General features: G+C 35.8%; 1 protein-coding gene across 1 annotated transcript in view; it reads left to right on the forward strand.

The window, feature by feature from the left end:
* Window positions 1–488: 488 nt before the first annotated feature.
* Window positions 489–10251, forward strand: part of LOC111399931 (pumilio homolog 2-like) — an 18521-nt gene continuing 8758 nt past the window's right edge. The window contains exons 1-9 of the mRNA XM_023027417.1: window positions 489–1028; window positions 1243–1905; window positions 3982–5489; window positions 5569–5710; window positions 5850–5957; window positions 6152–6364; window positions 6452–6562; window positions 8046–8240; window positions 9926–10100. Coding sequence (XP_022883185.1) covers window positions 1261–1905; window positions 3982–5489; window positions 5569–5710; window positions 5850–5957; window positions 6152–6364; window positions 6452–6562; window positions 8046–8240; window positions 9926–10100 — 3097 coding nt within the window. The 5' untranslated portion in view covers window positions 489–1028; window positions 1243–1260. The remainder of the gene's footprint in view (window positions 1029–1242; window positions 1906–3981; window positions 5490–5568; window positions 5711–5849; window positions 5958–6151; window positions 6365–6451; window positions 6563–8045; window positions 8241–9925; window positions 10101–10251) is intronic.

The raw sequence follows: 10251 nt of genomic DNA on the forward strand, positions 1-10251 counted from the left end.
TATCTCATGTTTTTTTTTTTCAACACATATAATCATAATGAACAAGAATCTCAAACAAACAAAAAAAGAAAAAAAGAAAAAGAAAAAGAAAAAGAAAGAAAGTCAAAATAGACTTAGACCCTGTTTGAGCCCCATTTTTATCTCATTAAAATGAAAAATATGATCGTTATCCATCACATCAAGCTATCATTTTTGAATTTCTATCTCTTGTGTGGGGCTCATAACGACTATATTTTTCATTCTCATTCTACAAATAATGTGGCTCAAACGGGCTCTTAATTTTTAACTTTTAAGAAAGTCAAAATAAACTTAATTTTTAACTTTTCTGGACCGCATCAAGTGTGATAATGAGATTACAAAAGGTAAAATCAAACATTCTCCAAAAACAAGTGAAATAAAAAGCAAGTAAAAAATTTTATTTTTGGAAAAGTTTTCATTAGTAGTAATTTAAAACCCGGTAACTGCATCTATAAACAAGAAAAACCTATCTTTCTCCATCTCTTGCATGATTATTAGTTGAACAACAAACCCTTAGGGTTCTTTTGAAAAAAGCAACTCGCCGCCGGGTTGATCTCGTATATATCACACTCATAAGCTCCTCTCTCGTTACTCCCCTTTATAAAACCTCAAACCCCACGCAACTACTCGGTTCTACTTCTTATCTTTTTTAATCAGAACACACCCCTTTGCTATTTTCTTGAAATTCAATGTGAATGAAGAAGGCCCTTTCGCCAAGAAATAAATTTTCGTTGTCTATAGTCCGTCTAATTTATACTGAAAGGAAGTAAAATTTTACGGTTTAATCATGGCGTTTTGTTGGTTTTATCATAACAAAATGGAATTTCTTAAAGCTTGATTGTCAAAGAATGGGTTTTTATGTGCTCATAGCTTCGATTTTCAGGCTGTACATTTGGATTTGGTGGGTTTTTAGCATTTAGATTAAAGGTATTTTTGAGAATTTTCTAACGCTTTTAGGGTTTTTGAGTTTCGCTGGGATTAGTTTAAAATTTTCTTCGTGGAAGGAGGATTTCGCTAGTTATCATAACAAAATGGAATTTCTTAAAGCTTGATTGTCAAAGAATGGGTTTTTATGTGCTCATAGCTTCGATTTTCAGGCTGTACATTTGGATTTGGTGGGTTTTTAGCATTTAGATTAAAGGTATTTTTGAGAATTTTCTAACGCTTTTAGGGTTTTTGAGTTTCGCTGGGATTAGTTTAAAATTTTCTTCGTGGAAGGAGGATTTCGCTATTGTGGAAGATATGTTATCTGAATTTGATAGGAGGCTAATGTTAAACAATGAAAATTCCTTTGGAGATGAGCTGGAGAAGGAGACTGGCTTCTTGCTTCATAAGCAGCGGCACCAAGTTTCCGATGAACGTGAAAAGGAGCTGAATATGTATAGAAGTGGATCAGCTCCCCCTACTGTCGAGGGTTCCTTGAAGGCAATCGGTGGGTTGTATAAACACGATGATGTTCGCGTTGGCAGCAGTGGTGGAATTGCCTTCCCTGAATTTGCTAGGAATAAGAGCGGTAATGGGTTCATGACAGAAGAGGAACTGAGGTCCGATCCGGCATATTCATCTTACTATTACTCAAATACCAATATGAACCCAAGGCTGCCGCCACCTCTATTATCAAAGGAGGATTGGCGGTCTGCTCAGAGGTTACAAGGAGGGGGTTCTGCAATTGGGGATAGAAGGAAGGTTAATAGGAGTGATAGTAACAGCAGTAGTGGCGGCAGAATGCAGTTTACAATGCCACCGGGGTTCAATTCTAAGAAGTCAGAGAGTGAGAATGAGATGGATAAAGCTAAGGGTACTGTGGAATGGGGTGGTGATGGGCTGATTGGTTTGCCTGGATTAGGACTAGGTCGCAAACAGAAGAGCCTGGCTGAAATATTTCTGGTGAATACTTGCATAAGTTTCTGTCTATCATATAGGTTTTGTTAAACCATTTACTTGGAGTTTTTCTATCTCTTCTGAGGCTGAAACATTTGTTGATTCTCGAAATTATTTACCTTTTCTATATTACAGTTCCTGATTATCTAATTCTTTTACAGGGTCATGTGTTGATCTTTGGCATTGTTTGCCATTTTTTTATATGAATATTGAAGTCCATGCACCTATTGAGAAATTATCTGTTTCATGCATGTACTCGAAGATTATTGTCAAATTTGATGTTACCTTTTTCTGTTCATGCACTTATGGTTAAGCATGGCAATATTACTCGTCTATCAGTTTCTAGTTTTTGCCCATGGATTAGATAATTTGTTGCGAGTGAACTTCATGGATTGTGTTTCATGCATTGACCCAATTTCTCAAATATTTCCTTTGGTTATGAATTTATGCTTTACTTTATAATTTTGATATAGATTTTCATTGTAGTATATGTGCTGTTAAATTTAGATGATTCCCCTGCCGAGTGGGTTCTTAGGTATGCCGCACTGTTTGCCACGCAAGTCACAGTTGTAGGGTAGTAAAGGTGTCTGTTCTTTGTTGCTACGTAAAGCTCTGGATCTTGCAATGTTTTACTTTGCTATTAACTTATATCTTATCTATGTGCTTAAGCATGATTATTCTATTGACATACCCAGTCATATCTGACTGGAAGACACTTTGAACTCATTTCCTCTGTCAGTTTCTGAGAAACTCTATTTTTCTTTGTGAATCTGATCATTTGTATCCTCCCAGTTGGGTTCTGGTTCGTAGTTTATCTGTTTCTTCTGTTGAAAACAGTCTTGGTATGTTAATGTTTTTTCTCTAAAGAAATTTGTTAGATTTCAATACGCTCATCTTATTTTCTCCCACTTTCAATTTCTAAGTGACAGGAACATTTACATTAATCTTAAGTTCGGTAATGCTTGTTGACAAGATGAATATTGGTTGAACATGAAATTATCAAAAAATCGTGTCTATTGGGGATCTATCATACTGGGAATTATTTCAACCTTCATTTCACACTGAAAGGTGAAACTTTTAAATTTAACCATTAGTCTTTTTGATAGCTCATTGCACGTCAATTACTTAAAATGCCTGGCTTCTAGTTGTGTCCTCCACCCTTTTGCACTTTCTGCTATCATGCTTCTATGAGAGCGATAAATTACTTATGGTTCTTTTCAAAATTTCAACTTGTGTGACCACGAGTTCATTGTAATATCTATCTAGGAGTTCAGTTAATTGGCTGAAGCGAGTATCTGTAGTTAAAAAGCTGTCCTTCTTACCATTTGTGAATTATAGTTCTTAGTTTGCCTTCTTCCTATATCAAAGAGATACATACATAATGGGTTTTCTGTTTTTAAGTTTACTTGTTAATTATTTCAATGAAAAGTTATCCATTTTTATGCATTAGTAAATACACTAAAGAATATTGTGGTGCTGTTTCTTGATAATATGTGTCGTATTATTACCCTTGGGTACTTCTTTGTGATTTATTTCCAACCCCATCAACGCAAATCTAAGCTTAAACGTTGAAACTATGATCTTCCTTTGTTTAAGTTGTTGAGACAGTTTGATGTAATCTACCTAAGACTTGCATGCAATACATTGTAGGATCTTTTTTGGAAATCAGTCAATGATTCAGCAGTTATTTCTTCTGGCCTCTTATATATCTGGAAAGAAATTCAGGGGGTCTTTTATATGCTTTTTATTTTTAATAATCATATTTTTTTGTGATCTAAATTATCTCTACAGTAGACTTCTAGTTTTTTTCTTTCCTTTTTTTTTGTTTTTTTTTTTTGGTGATCTAAATTAGTAGACTCCTAGTAAGTATAAAAGAGATAAAATAGTACCCATTACCTTATTTCTTAGATTTAATGTAATTTTATGTACAATGTTTTGCTTTTCCTTCCGATCATGTCATAATCTTGGAAAGTCTCAATTTTGGTATTTTGTTTTAACCTCCCTCTTTCCCCTTTGCAAAGATGAATGCATCCTTTCTTCCATTGCATTCTTCGTGTATCTCAGTTCTTGATATCTGTGCAGGATGACTTGAACGGTGCAACTCCTGTATCTAGACACCCTTCACGCCCCGCAAGCCGTAATTCATTTGATGAGAATGCTGATACCATAGCTTCAGCAGAATCTGAGCTGGCTCACATCCATCGAGATTTGACTGATTCAGACCCATTGCACTGTACTTCGAATATTCAGAGCTCGTCTGCTGTTCAACATGTTGGACAACCTACTTCATATTCTTATGCTGCTGCTTTGGGTGATCCCTTGTCTAGAAGCTCCACTCCTGATCCACAGCACATTGCAAGGGCTCCTAGCCCTTGCCTTACCCCTATTGGAGGAGGTAGGGTAGGCAATTTAGAGAAGAGAAGCATTAATGGTCCCAATTCGTTTAATGTCATGTCTTCCCAAACAAATGGGTCTGTAGACCTGGTAGCTGCTTTTTCAGACATGAATCTTTCAACTGGTGTGCTAGATGAGGACAATCATTTGTCTCCTCAGATCGAACAAGATTTTGATGACCACAAAAATTACCCCTTTGGTCTTCAGGGTGGGCAGAATAACACGAAGCAGCTTTCATTTACGAAGAAATCCAAAACTGGGCAGTTCAATGTGGCTTCTGTACCTCATTCAACGAAAATGATGCCTTCTGAACCTGGTTTGAGCGATGATGGTGAGTTGGATATCAGCAACTCCTCCCTCCGAGCTGAGCTATACAGAGCTGGTGTTTCTTCTAATAATTTGTACCTGAAAGGGTCTTCTTCTTCAGCTGTTAATGGCGGGGGCAGCCTAACCTCTCAATATCAGCATTTGGATAGTCCAAATTTCTCGTATTCAAGTTATGGTTTAAGTGGCTATCCCATGAGTCCAGTAGCAAGCCAACTTGGCAACTCTAATCTGCCTCCTCTATTTGAGAATGCTGCTGCTGCATCTGTTATGGCTGCACCTGGGATGGACTCAAGGATGCTGGGGGGATCAAATCTAGGCATTGCTGCCTCTGAAGAGAACATCATCCGAATGGGAAATCAGATGGCTGGTAGTATGCTTCAGGCACCTTTTATTGATACATTGTATCCTCAATACTTGAGGACAGCTGAGTATGCTGCAGCTCTTAGCAATCCTTCTGCAGATAGAAGCTATATGGGTAATTCATACATGGACTTGCTTCAGAAAGCTTGTCTTGGCACCACATTATCACCACAGAAATCACAATGTGGTGTTCCAGTGGTTGGAAAGACCATTGGTTCTAGTCCTCGTGGTTACTATGGCAATCCTGCGTTTGGCATTGGGTTGTCGTATCCTGGAAGTCCCCCTGTTATTCCAAATTCTCCTGTAGGACCTGTTAGTCCTATGCGGCATGGAGATTTCAACATGAGATTCCCTGGTGGGGTGAGCAATGTAGCTGGGGGTATGATGGCATCCTGGCACTTCGACAACTTGGAGAATAGATTTGCTTCCTCTTTGCTGGAGGAGTTTAAGAGCAACAAAGCCAAATGTTTTGAACTTTCTGAGATTTGCGGTCATGTTGTCGAATTTAGGTACATAATTCTCAAGAATGGTTTTTTCACTTACGATTACTGAAACCTTATATTTTGTGACCTTTACATCTGTTATCAGTGCTGATCAGTATGGAAGCCGGTTCATACAGCAAAAACTTGAAACGGCCACAGCAGAGGAGAAGGACATGGTTTTCCGGGAAATTTTTCCTCAGGCTCTTACTCTGATGACTGATGTGTTTGGTAATTATGTAATCCAGAAGGTACCAACATTTCTTCCCTTTATTGGTTGTTATTCACAATCTTCTACATTTATACGCACGAATAAGCCCTTAGCTTTCAGACTCCATTCTTTTATTTTATTTTTATTTTTTTAATGGTACTAATTTTATTTCTTTCCAGTTTTTTGAACATGGAATGGCCGCCCAGAGGAGAGAATTATGTAGCAAGCTTTTTGGGCATGTACTTACACATAGCCTTCAAATGTATGGTTGTAGGGTGATACAGAAGGTAACATCAGATCTGTATCATACACATCTTCTTTTTTGCTGTACTAGATCATGTTATTTCTCCGAGGGAGCTAATTCATATTCTTGTAGATCCTTTTGCTATTTTAATCTTATACTATATTTTAATAAACTACGATAATTAACTGAAGTTGTGATCTTTTAAATATCTAATTAATAAACTCTTTGAAAACTTAGGCTGTTGAAGTTGTTGATGTGGATCAGAAGATCAAAATGGTGGAAGAGCTGGATGGACATGTCATGCGTTGTGTGCGTGATCAAAATGGTAACCATGTCATCCAGAAATGCATCGAATGTATTCCAGAGGAGCATATCCAGTTTATTGTCTTGACATTTATTGACCAAGTTGTGACTCTATCTACTCATCCATATGGGTGTCGTGTGATACAGGTTACATGACCTCCTAACAAATTCTTGCTTTTTTACATTTTTGACTTTGATCTTTTTTATTTGATAATAATGTTTTACGTCCCACAGAGAGTATTGGAGCACTGTCAGGATGCCAGAACCCAGTGTAAAGTGATGGAAGAGATTCTAGGGTCCGTAAGCATGTTGGCACAGGATCAGTATGGCAATTATGTCATTCAGGTTTGCGAAGTATTTTGAAGTTATTTAGTTTATCTTCAGTCCTCTCACATATTTCTTAGCATCTTGGATTTGTGCATGCTATTGTGGAGTTTTGTAAAATATTTGAAGTTGAATATGCTGTATCAGAAGTTCTGTAAAGTTTAAAGTTGTATAGATTTTTCATGCTCGTTCCATTTGCAACATAGAGTTTGCTCACGTCCATTTCAGTGCTTTATTCTTATTTTTTTGGTTTATTGCACGAACTCTCGTGCTTGTTCCGTGAAGAAAGCAGTTATCCTTAAGTTGTTTATAATCATTTTTCTTCTCTTATAATATTTATCAGAACTGGCATGCTCAACATTTTCTTAGTCTTCGTCTTGCCGTTATCTGCTAAAAGGTCATCACAAAATTGTGGCACTCGTCCCCACCCTCGTACCCTCCCCCTGTAAAAAATGAAGGTTGGTTAAACAGAAGAATATACATAGGTTATGATTCAAATGAAGAATAAGTAAATAATCAATACTGTTGCATTGCTTCAAGTAACATTTACTCCAAGATTGTTTATGGAGTTAATTCCAAGAAATGGTGTCGGCAGCACTTCTGGCAATGCAATTGCCTAGTTTCTGATGGTATTATTGTTAACCTTAGTTTTACTAATGTGTTAAATGTCTTCTGTGCTGAACTGAATATATGCGCCTTCTTTTTTGTGAATTAAATTGTTGAATCTTCAACCAGCTAAGGGCTCGTTTGCTTTGTGTTTCAATTTACAGTTTTGAGCTCATTTTCAGTTTTTTTCTTTTGATGGTCTGTTTTAAGATTGCTAAAAACGTATTTGGTGTGTCATTTTGAAAAACTATTTCTCAAAACAGAAAATTAGAGAGCATGTTTGCTTTTGAATTTTGGGAAATTATTTTATGACATTTTGTTCCATAAAATTTGATTATTCTCTAAAATATAACAATTTAATGTTAATAAGTTATCAAGCAATATATACATTTTAAAGTTGGTGAGTCTTACAATATTCTTTTCATGCTACAAAAGTAAAATAAAGGCAAATAGTAAATTGAGGCATGATATAGGAAATAAAAAGTAAAAAGTAATGACATGGACTGAGAATTTTTTTCTGTTCATTTAAATATATTTTTTTAGAATTTTTGTGGATAGAATCATTAAGAGTTTGAAATATATATATATATATATATATATATACACATATAATTTGAATTTATTTAAATGCTTCTTTCTTATGTTTTGAGTGTTTTCAGCATTTTCACTAAAGAAGTTATAAGTTTAACATTGTTTTCGAAAACGAATTTTCAAAAATACCAGACTAAACAAGTTTTGGGTGTTTTGCAACACTGAATATAGCTTTAAAACAACAAACCGAACATACCCTAATTGATCTATCATGGTTTGACATTAGAGGTTAATATGAAATAAGATAGGATCTCATTCAGTCCAGGTAAAACTTTCAATAAGTATTGTTTTTTTTCTTGTTATATAGCATGTGCTGGAGCATGGAAAGCCACACGAGAGAACTACTATAATCCAGGAATTGGCTGGGAAGATAGTTCAAATGAGCCAGCAAAAGTTTGCTTCAAATGTTGTCGAGAAGTGTTTAACTTTTGGTGATCCCCATGAGCGCCAGCTCCTGGTGAATGAGATGCTTGGATCAACTGATGAAAATGAGCCTCTTCAGGTTTGATATTTGGCTATTTTAATTAAAATTGTTTCATATAAAAATATAGTTCCTCATGAAGGTAGAAACTTAACCCCTGATCTTGGCGAATGAGTTACAGCAATAAATAAGACTCTTAATGGCCTACTTTTTTTTCTGGTTGGAAGCTCTCTGACATTCTATATTGGTAATACTAAACTGCTACTGCATATAGTGATCTCTTTATTTCAGGACATCCTGGTATGTTGTGGCTTTGAATTTCCGCATTTGCTTCTGAGTTAGCTAGGTGTGTAATAATAGGTTGGCACATCTTTCAACTTCCGTTGATTTTTTTCCCCGCAGTTTCGATTAGTGTTGTCCCAATCATTTTCTAAATATTGTGGGACTCGGCTTTCAACTTCCATCATTTCATCTTTTTTTTTTCTCAATTTTGAAGCCTTCATCTAGTGCCTTGAAGCTTGTCTTGATTGCCATTTGTCAAAAGTTACGTATCAACTTTTTAAGCCACACACCTTACAGCATAAGACTTAGAGCCTGTTTGGGAGTGATTTTGAGAATTGATTTTTTGACCGTTAGGAGAAAAGTGGGGTCTACCTGTGAGAGAAGAAATCAAATATGACGACTGGAATAGTGAAATAACGGTCAAAAAATCAATTTTTAGGTGAAAAAATCGGGCCCAAACAGTCCCTTAAGGTGGTTGAGGAATGCGTTCATTTGCCTTGGCCTAGTTTTATGTGCTGGTATTTATTATTATTTTGGTAGATTAGAATGCTTTTAAGGGTTTCTTGAGCTATATTAAAGACGACTTAACCATAAAAATTAGTAAGAAAGTTGGAGAAGAGGGACGAGGAGAGCAAGTGAAAAGAACATGCCCCAGCCTCCTGAAACTGAAATGTGATAAATCTTTTATCCTAAGTGAAGTCGCAAAATTTCAGTGGCAGACGACTCATGATGAGACCCATGGAAGAAAATAAGGGAATCAAGTATATTGATGGTTATCTGGAATAATTTAGGCTTTTTGTAGTTTTATTCATGGTTTATCAATTTTATTATGTTGTTACGTGATTACTTAATTTATGATTCATTAATTGATATTATATTGACCTATTTTTTTGTTTACAAGTTTGATTCCTAATTTTGTTAACTTTTTTAATGATATATAATTTTGTACCTGGAATTGTTTAATTGGTTCTCATTGAGGCTTACACCTCAGTTTACAATTAAGCCTTTCTTAAGAGTAATGTTATTTATCATTATGATGATAAATCGTCGGTGATGTGACAACCAATTATCCCTCACATTTCTCTCTCTTGAGACAACGTTTCCTTTCTCTCTTATAAAAATTGAACTACTCAATCTCATTATTCCCCGTACGCCTCCACATCACCGATGATTTATTTTCATAATGATAAATAGCATTATTCCTTTCTTAAACATTGGTCCCATTGATTTATGGTTTTCTATACTAGTGATGAGGAAAGTATCACAACGCCACCTGTGAAGTAAGAGCACTCAAGCATTATTGCTTGGAATTAGAAGGACAACAAAAATATATTCAATCATAGAATTATGGGATGATCTGAGGGTCACTATGTATTTTTCATCTTTTCGCCGCCATAGGGTTTATCAAATTATTAAATTTATTGAAGACCTATAATTTTTATCTGTGCAATCCCACTTACATTTTCAAAAATTATATGCATCAGGCTATGATGAAAGATCAATTTGCGAATTACGTTGTACAGAAAGTACTTGAAACTTGTAGTGATCAAGAGCGTGAACTCATACTGTCTAGAATAAAAGTTCATTTGAATGCGTTGAAGAAATACACTTATGGGAAGCACATCGTAGCTCGTGTGGAGAAACTTGTTGCTGCTGGGGGTATGATATTCTTACCTTTACTTTATACACGTGCGTCCATTTTGATTATCTTTCAAGATTATGAGAAGAAAGCCAGTGTCATATAAGCTATTTTTTTTATTACCTTGTGTTGTTATTAGAATTCCCGAACCCCCCCCCCCCCCCCCCCCCC

Source organism: Olea europaea, chromosome 1, assembly GCF_002742605.1.
Source record: "Olea europaea var. sylvestris chromosome 1, O_europaea_v1, whole genome shotgun sequence".
Lineage (NCBI taxonomy): Eukaryota > Viridiplantae > Streptophyta > Magnoliopsida > Lamiales > Oleaceae > Olea > Olea europaea.